Source organism: Cricetulus griseus, chromosome 2, assembly GCF_003668045.3.
Source record: "Cricetulus griseus strain 17A/GY chromosome 2, alternate assembly CriGri-PICRH-1.0, whole genome shotgun sequence".
NCBI classification, from domain to species: Eukaryota; Metazoa; Chordata; class Mammalia; order Rodentia; family Cricetidae; genus Cricetulus; species Cricetulus griseus.
In genome coordinates, this window is record NC_048595.1 from 201,878,433 (window position 1) to 201,890,120 (window position 11,688).

At 48.8% G+C, this 11,688-nt stretch overlaps 1 protein-coding gene across 1 annotated transcript; it reads left to right on the top strand.

Moving 5' to 3' along the window:
* Nucleotides 1-4,139: 4,139 nt before the first annotated feature.
* Slc23a1 (solute carrier family 23 member 1) lies at nt 4,140-11,433 on the top strand. Its single transcript, XM_035440195.1, has 14 exons — nt 4,140-4,175; nt 4,738-4,872; nt 5,263-5,420; nt 5,964-6,052; nt 6,170-6,237; nt 6,387-6,568; nt 6,690-6,810; nt 6,974-7,130; nt 7,383-7,530; nt 8,014-8,119; nt 8,309-8,438; nt 8,519-8,662; nt 9,092-9,187; nt 11,186-11,433. Exons 1-14 carry the CDS (start codon nt 4,140-4,142, stop codon nt 11,431-11,433), a joined length of 1,818 nt encoding a protein of 605 aa, XP_035296086.1.
* Nucleotides 11,434-11,688: the final 255 nt, after the last annotated feature.

Here is an 11,688-nt window from a genome sequence, read left to right on the forward strand (position 1 = left end):
CCCAGGGATGGTGAGGCCTCCCATGGGGGATCATCAATGTCTGTCACATCATTTGGGGCAGGACCGAGGCCCTCCCCTGTGTATCTAGGTTGAGAGAGTATCCCTCCATAGGGAATGGGCTCCTAAAGCCCATTCATGAACTATTGATAGATACTGGTTCCACTGCCAGAGGCCCCATAGACTGCCCAGGGCCCCTAACTGATACCCAAAGCCACACCTTTTTAGCCTGGTGGCTGAACATTCAAATATATGAGCCTAGGGGAAGCCATTCATATTCAAACCACCAGAGAGAGGAGAGAGAGGAAAGAGAGAGAAACCGGGTAAGGTTTGAGAAACCTTAAAGCACACCCCCAATGACTCACATTATCCAACAAGCCACACACCCTAATCCTTCCCAAACAGTTCCATTCCCGGGCCACTAAGCATCCAAACATATGTGCCTATGGGCGCCATTGTCATTCAAACCACCACACAGGGTGTATTAATCAGGATCTCTATAGGAAGAGTGCTTATACAATGAATATCTATCTGTCTTTCTGTCTGTCTATCTAGACAGGACATATTAAAATGCCTTGCAGGTTGTGGCCCAGCTAGTCCAACAATGACTGTCTACCAAAGAAAAGTCCAAGAATCCAGTAGTTGTTCAGGTAGATGGATGTCTCAGCTGGTCTTCAGTATCTGCCAGAATTTCAAAGAAGAAAGTTCTAATGCCAGTGAAGGAATGGGCTTGCTGGTGAGAGCAAAAACAAGCAGGCAAAGAGCAAAGCTTTCTTCCTCCATGTCCTCTACATAGGCTGCTAAGAGAAGGTGTGGCTCAGAAGAAAGGTGGGTCTTCCCCCTTCAAATGATGTAATTAAGAAAAAGCCCGGGGCTGAAGCGATGGCTCAGTGGTTAAGAGCATTGGCTGCTCTTCCAGAGGACCTGGGTTCAATTCCCAGAACCCACAAGGCAGCTCATAACTGTCTGTAACTCCAGTTCCAGAGGATCTGACACCCTCACACAGACATACGTGCAGGCCAAACACTAACACACATTAAAAAAAAAAAGAAAAGAAAGATAAAAAATCCCTCACAGGTATACCTAGCCACTTGGGTTTTAGTTAATTCTAGGTGTAATCAAGTTGACCATCAAGAAAAGCCATCGCACAGGGTCTATTCTTGGCTAGCCTGAAACTCACTATGTAAACATTGCTGCTTCCCGTGTGCTGGAATTTAAGGAATATGTCACCATGCCAGCTAGCCTTGAGAAGAAACAATAGGTAATGTTTTAATCTTTGGAGCAGATCAGAATGTCATGTCTCCACCCCAGGCCAGAGGTATTCTATTCTTAAGCAGTAGCCTTAAGGAGCAGTAAGTGACAAAACTGATTTTTATCCCCTAGTATTCCAAAGTGACAACGGGAGGTGTCCATCTTGCTGTCTAAGGTTACACTACCTAACAGTATTTTAAAGACTTACCACTGTTGGAGTGCTAATGTCATGGCCCATGCACTGGACACATTTTCAAGCCTTGTAATGCACATGTCCTGGTGAGGTTTGGGCTGAATTGAGCAATGATTGAAGAAGGGGAGGGGGTAGGGGCTCCCTTTCTGCCACCTGCAGAGCACTGACTGGGTGGAGCTGCAGAGGCCCAACAGGTCAGACCACTTTGAGAACCTCAGAGCAGGAACCAGGAGAGAGGAGTGGACGGACCCACAGCAGAGGAAAAGGCTAGAGCTGGAAAGGGAGCTGCATTCAAGACAGCCATGAAGCTTCTGCCCAGATGGAGAGCCGTGCTGCCTGTGGGCTCCCAGCCTGGCCTGTGCCACTGTATCCCAGCCTGGCCATGGGCACAACAACCTAGAAGTAGGTAGCCCCAGGGGTGGTTGGGACTAGGGTAAACAGAGGGGAGCAGGTGCTGATCCCAGGCCCAGCTCCTGCCAATTAAATGGGCCCCTGGATCCCCCTGACTGCCTGGGTTAGCACTGGAGCTCTAGCCTAGGCCAAATAGGAAAAGAGATGTAGGCATGGAGTAAATATAGAGTGGACTGCTTAGAAAGAAAGGTTCCATGTTCAATTTAATGTTCTGCTATTTTTATTTTAACCCCTTTGAGATAGTTGGTTTTTGTTTGTTTTGGGTTGGTTATTTTGTTTAGTTTGGTTTGATTTTTCTATCTTTTTTTTTTTTTTTTTTTTTGGTTTTTCAAGACAGGGTTTCTCTGTGGTTTTGGAGGCTATCTTGAAACTAGCTCTTGTAGACCAGGCTGGCCTTGAACTCACAGAGATCCACCTGCCTCTGCCACTCAAGTGTTGGGATTAAGGAGTACACCACCATCACCCAGTGAGATAGTTGTTTTTCATTTGTTTGTTTTTTGATTTTCTATTTTGTTTTCTGAGACAGGGTCATACTATGTATGTAGCCTTGTCCTGGAACTCACTCTGTAGACTGGGATGACCTTGAAACCGCAGAAATTTGCCTGCCTCTCTCTCTTTCTCCTAAGTGCTGAGTTTTAAAGGCATGAGCTACCAAGATAGGGTCTTATGTAGCCAAGAATGATTGAGGCTGGTCTTGAATTCCTTATCTTCTTGCCGGAATCCCTCATGCTGGGATTGCAGGTATGTGTCATCATACCCAGCTTTTTTGTTATTTTAAAAAATTAATAAGTTATATTTAGTGTGTGTGCTTGAGCATTGTACAATGATGTGTGTGGGGGCAGGACAACCTGTGGGAGTCAGTTCTCTTTTAGCATGTGGGTCCTTGAGAGAGGACTGAACTCAGGTCATCAAGCTTGGCAGCAAGTGCCTTTTCCTGCTGAGCCATCTTACCAGCCCCCCAGCTTTTATTTATTTATATATTTTATTATTATTATTGTGTGTGTGTGTGTGTGTTGTCTGAGTTTGGGTGTTTGTGCCAAAGGGGTACAGGTGGAGGTCAGAAGACAGCCTATGGATGATGTCAGCTCTCTCCCTCAACCATGTACGTTCCAGACGCCACACGGATCATCGGGCTTGGTGGCAGGTATCTTTACCTAATGAGCCATCTAGCTAACCCTTTTCTGTTACTTTTCTTTTTTTCTTTTCTTTTTATTTTATTTTATTTATTTATTATGTATACAACATTCTGCTTCCATGTATATCTGCACACCAGAAGAGGGCACTAGATCTCATAAAGGATGGTTGTGAGCCACCATGTGGTTGCTGGGAATTGAACTCAGGACCTCTGGAAGAGCACTCAGTGCTCTTAACCTCTGAGCCATCTCTCCAGCCCCTTCTGTTACTTTTCAATCAGGATTTTGCTATGTTAGGTATTATATTTTTAGTGTATAGCCCAGGCTGGCCCAGATGGAACATACTATATAGGCTTGAGCTTACTGTGATCTGCCTGCCTCAGCCTTCAGAATACAGGGGTTATAGGCATTAATCATTAGACCCAACAAAACTTTTAACATTTTTGCAACAAGAGCCCCTCTCTCATTTTCCCATAAACCATAAACTGAGTAGTTCATCCTGGCTAATATGTGTGTGGGGAATCCTCACCCTGACACAGGGCATGGGCTACACAGGCCTCTCTGTGGATGCCTCAGGAACCATATGTGGTGAAGGCTGGCAGGGAAGGGGACCAAAAATTATCTGAATTTAGCATTGGTTTTATGAAACCTCGCTTTCTGTATGGCTTTGGTCATATCACTGCTAAGTCTTTTTCCTTCAGCAGTGAAAGAGTTAACACCACACAGCCCCAGAAGGGAGATGTGACATTGGATATGCAAATACAGATATTGGCATTTGATTGTGTTCCTGAAAGATTAACTTCTATTAATAAATGTAGAGGGCTTTGTGAGGAGGGTCAGATGAGTCACGTCCACTCTCTTTCCTCGAATGCCATCTCTGACTGTCCCCTCTTCACCCTGTGTAGACTCTGGCCAGGCTTGGATGCGGGTAGGATAGAGAATGTTGAGAAGGTAAACGTGCTTGGGTGGCCTTTACCACTGGAGTCACAGTTAATACCTTACCTCTGCCCTCGTCTCCCTTTCGCAATTTGGAGCTATGGACCTGGTTACAGATTGACTTTGAACAATGTCTGATGTACGGGTAAAGTCCTCCTTGGCTTTGGTAAAGTCCTTTTCTTTTCTCCTCAGAAGATTCTCAAACCTGTGTCTCAGAGATGAGAGCTCAGGAGGAGCCCAGGAGCCCAACACAGGTGCTGTGGGAAGTGGGGAGCTGGATAGGGACATGGCAGGCGGGGGCTGGGCCTCGCTGGGAAACTTTCTAATGCACTCAACAAAAAGAGACAGTCCTGAACTACAAGTGGCACTGGGGGAATGGGGTGGGAGGGAGGGAGCCTTTGGTTTGGGGGCTGGCTGACTTGGCCTTAGGAGGTCAGTAAGGGCTGGCCCTCCTCCCCCTGTGGCACGTTCAAGGACTTCTGAGAGGTAGGACAGGGGTGGGGGTGGGGGGTGGGGGGTGGGGGGACTTATCCAAAGCCTAGACCTCTCTCCCCCCTTGGGCCTTTCAGTCTGGTACCTTCTGGCCTTCTGACTTAGGGACCTCACTAGAAAGCCTAAGGACTAAGGGCCCTGGGACAGTGCTGTCATCCCTAACCTGGGATGTGGGATGGAGCAGTGACCATCTGCTGGGGAGGGTAGCTGCTCCAGCCCATCCTCACGGAATTGCTGGGAGCCATTGTGGCTCCCTTAGTCCAGGCAGCATAGGTTTTGCCTGTTCATCACTCTGCCCTGAGCTGCCGCTCTCTCTTGCTCCAGCATGAGTCCCTGGGTTCAGCAGAGACTTCTACCAGGGACCAGAAGACATCCTTGCCCATGGAGCCCAAGTTTGATATGTTGTACAAGATTGAGGACGTGCCACCATGGTACCTGTGTATCCTGCTGGGCTTCCAGGTGGGTTAGCCCAAGGCCTCCAGCCCTACGTGGTGTCCTCCCTAGATATCCCAAACCCTCCCCAGACAAAAGGTCACTTCAGGCTAGAGAAAGAAACAAGGTCAGCATGATGACTGTCACCAAACAGCAGTGCCAAAGAAGGTTAAGTGGCCTGGGAGGATTGTGACTGGCATAGGACAGACAGGAAGGGCCATCCACAGAAGCCATAGGAATAACCTGGGGGAGCCTGGGGCCCCTGGCACAGTGAGCAGTAGCTCTCTGGTAATCCCTAGGAGTAATGCCATTCGAATAAGCAGCCTGTCAGTATGGTCCAGGTTCAGGACACTGACCTGGGGCGCAGGTTTCCACGTGAGTATTGTGGGGCCACCTCTCGAACTCCTCTCACCCTAGCATTACCTGACATGCTTCAGTGGCACCATTGCTGTGCCCTTCCTCCTGGCTGAGGCGCTGTGTGTGGGCCGTGACCAGCACATGGTCAGTCAGCTCATCGGCACCATCTTCACCTGTGTGGGTATCACCACTCTCATCCAGACTACAGTGGGCATCCGGTGAGCTGCCCCTCCCCAGCTCAAAAGCACACACATGCAGACATGCACTTGCATGCTTGCACACGGCAGAGCACGTGGTCTCTCTGAGTGCGTCTGGTTTCTTGCCTGGCCAGGCTTAGAGATAGGTAGCTGGGAGGCTCCTAGGGAGCCCATGATTTAGGGTGTCTCCTTCTCTTGCTTTCTACTTCCAAAGTTTAGGAGCGCTGCTTCCCTGCCCCACTGCCTATCCCTGTGAGCAGGCTTCCAGCATCCATGTGGACCTGGGGGAGTCCTAGCCCTGGATGAACAGTTCAAATCTGATTGGCTCAGTGGTGGTGTATGTGAACAGTTGCAAGCAGCCCTCAGATGCAGAAATGGAGCGAGCACATGGCTCTCCGGGGAGGGGGGTCAAGACAAAGCGTGTGGTTTGAGCTGATGGGAGTAACCCTGGGGTCTCCATGCCTTCCCTTCAAGGCCTCTTACCCTTCCTCTAAACATCCAGTTTTCTCTCTTCCTCAACCCATTCCTCCACCTCCTACCTCCCCTACTCTGTGCCACCTCCAGGCTGCCGCTGTTTCAGGCCAGTGCCTTTGCATTTCTGGTTCCAGCCAAAGCTATCCTGGCCTTGGAGAGGTGGAAGTGTCCCCCACAAGGTGGGTTCAATCTTGATGTCTATGTTGGGGGAGAGGTCTTGGAGGTCTGGGCAATTGCCCAGAGTCTAGATACCAGAGTGTATTCATGGCTCTGTGTTCTTTCTTTTCTGTCCCCAGAGGAGATCTATGGTAACTGGAGTATGCCTCTGGATACCTCTCATATCTGGCATCCTCGGATTCGAGAGGTGGGTAGAGAGATTGGGCTTGGAAGAGGGGCTAGATGGGTGGTTTGTATACACTGCTGAGTTGTATTCAAGGAGGTGGTGGTTGAGAAACTTGAACATTCTGCTAGTGGCCAGGTCAAGGTGACTTATAGACGATTTTGCCTTTTTAGGTCCAGGGTGCAATCATGGTGTCCAGCATGGTGGAGGTGGTAATTGGGCTGATGGGGCTGCCTGGGGCCCTGCTCAGCTACATTGGGCCTCTCACAGTCACTCCCACTGTTTCCCTCATTGGTCTCTCTGTTTTCCAAGCTGCTGGTGACAGAGCTGGCTCCCATTGGGGCATTTCAGCTTGGTGAGCAGGGAAGGGGACTATTTCTGCCCAATCCCAGGCCCTGACTCCAAGCCCTTCATTCCTGGTTTCCAGGCACCAGCCTGGCCCACCAGCTATTTCCTTCCTGTGTCTCTGCCCCCAGCTCCATTCTACTGATCGTCCTGTTCTCCCAGTACCTACGCAACCTTACCTTCCTGCTGCCTGTTTACCGATGGGGCAAGGGCCTCACTCTTTTCCGCATCCAGATCTTTAAGATGTTTCCGGTAAGGAGCTGTCAGATGCTGGGACTAGGGCAGGGGCAAGACCTGAGTCAGGGCCAAGGCTGCGGCAAGGGCAGGGCTGCAGCCAGAGGCCGAGTGTCGGGCAGCCAGGGTTAGCCTGCACCAGGTTTCTGGTGCCTGCAGCCCCTTCGCCCTCCTGCTCCAGATCGTGCTGGCCATCATGACTGTGTGGCTCCTCTGCTATGTGCTGACCCTGACCGATGTGCTGCCTTCAGATCCCACGGCCTATGGCTTTCAGGCACGAACTGATGCCCGAGGCGACATCATGGCTAGCTCACCCTGGATCCGCATCCCCTACCCATGTAAGCAAGCCCACTCGGTCCCTTCTGCTTCCAGCTGAAACTCCTGTGAGATACTGGTGACTCCAGTTCAGCTGACAACACAGCTAGCATTGGCCCTGTTTGTGGATGCCCCGTGGTGGTTTACCCTTAAACCTTATTCCAGATCTGTGTTTCAGTGTGAGACCCCCCACCAGCCAATCCCCCTTTCAAATAACTCCGTCTATTCCTAACCCACCATAGACTCAAGAACCTGCTCTGTTGTCTCCAACCCAGGTCAGTGGGGCCTACCCACAGTGACTGTGGCTGCAGTTCTGGGAATGTTCAGTGCCACACTTGCAGGCATCATTGAGTCCATTGGTGACTACTATGCTTGTGCCCGGCTGGCTGGTGCACCACCCCCTCCAGTACATGCTATCAACAGGTATTCCCACCTCAATGTCTGATCCCGAGGGACCACTATGAAACCAAGTGTAGGGTTAGGACTGGTGCCATGGTTAAAGGCTTGGGCAAGAAAGTCACTCCCACCTCTAGATCTCATTTTTTCGAGTATGGAATGGGGAATTACTCTGTAAATGCTGGGAACTGCCGGGGATGCAGGAGTCCCAGGGAAAGGAGTTACTGACAAGTGTGTACCCAGTTCTTCATGCGTACTCTTATGCAATGGCTAACTACGTTGTATGGTAGGGACCCTGATTATCCTCATGGTACAGATGAGGAACTCAAGCTCAGAATTGTCCAAGGGAGGAAGTACTGAGGCACAGTGCTGGTACTGACTCCTGGCTTCCAGAGCGGATGCTGTATATGATCCCAGCCTGCACAGCCTGAGGGGCAGGCAGTGGGCCAAGGTGAGAGGGCAGACTGGCGATGAGGTTGGACCAACACTTCACTCATCATTTCTTTACAGGGGAATTTTCACTGAAGGCATCTGCTGCATTATTGCTGGGCTACTGGGCACGGGCAACGGGTCCACTTCATCCAGCCCCAACATTGGGGTCCTAGGGATTACCAAGGTGCCACGCCACCAGCCAGAGCAGCACAGTCCCATTCACGTGCTGCAAACTCTGTTCTAAGTAGACTTGGCTTTGGCCTAGCCCCACCCTGTGAGAGTATTCCACCTTCATCCTACCCACCCCCCACCCGTGCTGGAGCCCATTTATATGCCTAACACCCTACCCTCTGGGGCCCTGGCCTTCCTGCAGGTGGGCAGCCGTCGAGTTGTGCAGTATGGTGCAGGCATCATGCTAGTCCTGGGTGTCATCGGCAAGTTCACAGCCCTCTTTGCCTCACTCCCAGACCCCATCCTGGGAGGAATGTTTTGCACCCTTTTTGGTGAGTGTCTGATGCCTGCCCAAGGGGAGTGGTGGGACCCATCTAGGCAGGCTGCATCTCTATTGGTTCTGCTGTGGCAGGTATGATCACCGCCGTGGGACTGTCCAATCTGCAGTTTGTAGACATGAACTCCTCCCGCAACCTCTTTGTATTGGGATTCTCTATGTTCTTTGGCCTCATGCTGCCCAATTACCTGGATTCCAATCCAGGTGCTATCAACACAGGTACCTTTTGTTCTCTGTCTTGATAGAGATGGGGGAAAGTGGGATGATCTCTCAAAACTCTTACACATGTGGGTTGGAAAACAATTTACTACAGCACATCCCTAGCACCTGTAATGAGGCTAGATTACAAGCATGAGCTTAGTTACTTAGCAAGTGTTATATGTGCTCATTTAATGTTCCCAATGGTTCCATGAAATCCTATTACTACCTGTTTTTCAGAGGAACAAGAGTTCACAGGGGCTAAGTATTATCCAAAGTCTGTCCCCAGAGATGGGAGAGACGGGTACAGATATGCTTGAAGGTCAGGGCCTTGGAATATTTCATGGCCATGATATCGTCTAAGTCAGTAGACCACACAGGCGGGAAGTCCCTTGACTTCTGCCTTCTAGAAAAGGACACTAGCCCATTGGCCCTTGACTTATTCCACAGGCATTCCTGAAGTGGATCAGATCCTAACTGTGCTGCTGACCACGGAGATGTTTGTTGGCGGGTGCCTTGCTTTCATACTGGACAACACAGTGCCAGGTACTGGGTCAGTGCTGCTCCGGAGGGAAATGTAGAAGCAGGCTAGACTTTTATGTACAATAGGCAGCTTGGTTCCTGAGGCGTTATGGCTAAACCTGATGCCGTGCAGGCCAACGAGCAGCAGGGACAGATGGGCTGGTGGAGTGTCGAGCCTGAGGGAATGACATATTTCCCAGATCTTTAAAAGGGTGAGGTCTTTAGAGTTACTTCTGGGTTTTGGGAGTTCCTCACCAATTCTTTATAGCCACCAGCCTAAAAGTAACTTTATTTTTACAGAGTTGCACAGGTGAAAATGCAGCATTGGTTTGTGGGAAAAAAATCTACTACCAATGTTAGCAGCCTGCTACACAAATAGAGGAGACCCCAAAATGAACCTTTGCTTGCCCAAGTTTTTGCAGGGAATGTGGAAATGTGACAGCCCAGTATGCATATGGCCAGTAAATATAGTTTAAAAACTGCTGTCATGAGATCCAAAAGGCAGCCAACATCCACAATGAGTCACGAATGGAGAGTATCACGTCATTCTCAAAACCTGACAGGCTGGGCTCTATCAGCAGTGAAGCACTTGCTAAGCATTCGTGAAGCCCTAGATTTAATCCCCAGTGTTGAAACAAACAATGTCATAAAGGGACATTAGACCGAAAATCGACAGTCAAAAGCTTGTTTCCCAGCCATGGAACCTGTGCAGACAGGTTTTGGAAACTGGGTGGATAAAGCTCAATGAAGACTGGTCATTAACCATGTTTTGCAGTTCGCACTGGCTTAATCTTGACATTTTCTTTGTCTTGACATTATTGGCATATATCACTATACCTGACACTATACCTCAGAGGAAGAGTCAAATGTAGTTTAGAAAAAGCTGATGGAATTTACCAGCTTGGCCCCAAGTCAAACTGAGGATGATGTGCAAAACTGTTTGTTTTGAGGAGTTCCTGACACAAAATGGGACATAAAACTGGTATTAAGCCAGTGGTGGTGGCACAGACCTTTAATCCCAGACCTTGGGAGGCAGAGGCAGGCAGATCTCTGTGAGTTCAAGGCCTACAGAGCTAGTTCCAAGGACAACAGAGAACCCCTGTCTAGAAAACAAAAGCATCCTTACTCCATCATACAATCTAGACACACTATTTGGATCCTGTGAACCCAGCACACACCAACCCTATATTCAGATAGAGTAAAATTTAAGATTTTTTTAAATTTTTAGTTTTTGGAGACAGGGCTGCCTTGGTTGTTCTGGAACTCTTCTCTGCAGACCAGGCTGGCCTCAAACTCACAGAGATCTACCTGCTTCTGTTGAGATTAAAGGCATGTGCCACCACGGCCTGGCTCAGACAAAGAGTATTGTACTCTTAGCCTATTTCTTCTCAAAAACAAAACCCCCTAAAACAAAAAATCTAGCTGTAGACCAGGCTGGCCTCAAATTCCCAAGTGCTGGGATTACAGATGTGTGCCACCACCTCCCGACTCTTCTCAAAATTTTGTGTAACAGTGCCTACATACATCCCTGGGGTGTTCTGACACAATGAAATTATTGAGCAGTGCTTGATGCTGTAGCTATACAGCATTAATCTTTTTAAAAAATTGTATTGCATTTGCAATATATCGTACATTTTATGTGCATTGGTGTTTTGCCTGCATGTCTGTCTGTGTGAGGGTAGCAGACAGGTGAGGGTTGCCATGTGGGTGTTGGGATTGAACCTGGCTCTTCTGGGAGAGGAGTCAGTGCTACTGACTTCACCACTGTATCATCTCTCCAGCCCCATGTACTAGAGTCTTTTATAGTTTCTCAGAGTATAATCTTTCAGGGTTTTTCAGCTCTGGCAACTAAAGGCATCCAGGGTGGTAGAGTGCTTATCTAACATACAAAACTGCCTTGGGCTCCATTCTAGCAAAGCAAATTTAGCAACACTTGATTCTAGAAGTATGCTTAGGACTGGTTGTATGAAGGAGAGGTAGTACAGGGTTGCTACCCTCCTAAATGACCTCACTGTCCTGCAGGGAGCCCAGAGGAAAGAGGCCTGATACAGTGGAAAGCTGGAGCCCACACCAACAGTGAGACATCAGCGAGTGTGAAGAGTTACGATTTCCCCTTTGGGATGGGCATAGTAAAAAGGACTGCCTTTTTCAGATACATTCCTATCTGCCCAGTCTTCAGAGGGTTTTCTAAAAAGTCAAAAACTCAGCCTCCAGTTGTAGAAGACACTCCAAACAATACAGAAACTGAGTCTGTGTGCACCAAGGTCTGAAACTATGAAAGGTAGGATGTTATGGCTCTTGTGGAAGGTTGAATAATCAAACAACTGTTTCAACAAAAAAGAAAATGAATTGCTTACATTTTTGTAATCTGTTTCTAGTTTCAAGGGGAGAATAGGCTAGATAAAAAGTTGTGTGTGGGTTTTGGGTGGAATTCCTTAGCCATGTTACAGTGAGAGCAGAAATTCCCAACTGTTGTGGGCCACCAATGGTTTCAAGTAAGTTGAAATATTAATCCTACCAGACAC

Bases quoted from the DNA above. Each gene is read 5' to 3' on its own strand.
- Slc23a1 (XM_035440195.1), top strand. From the start codon at position 4,140: ATGAGAGCTCAGGAGGAGCCCAGGAGCCCAACACAG. The intron at 6,569-6,689 runs GTGAGCAGGGAA...CTCTGCCCCCAG, and splicing joins CATTGGGGCATTTCAGCTTG to CTCCATTCTACTGATCGTCC. The intron at 7,131-7,382 runs GTAAGCAAGCCC...TCTCCAACCCAG, and splicing joins GATCCGCATCCCCTACCCAT to GTCAGTGGGGCCTACCCACA.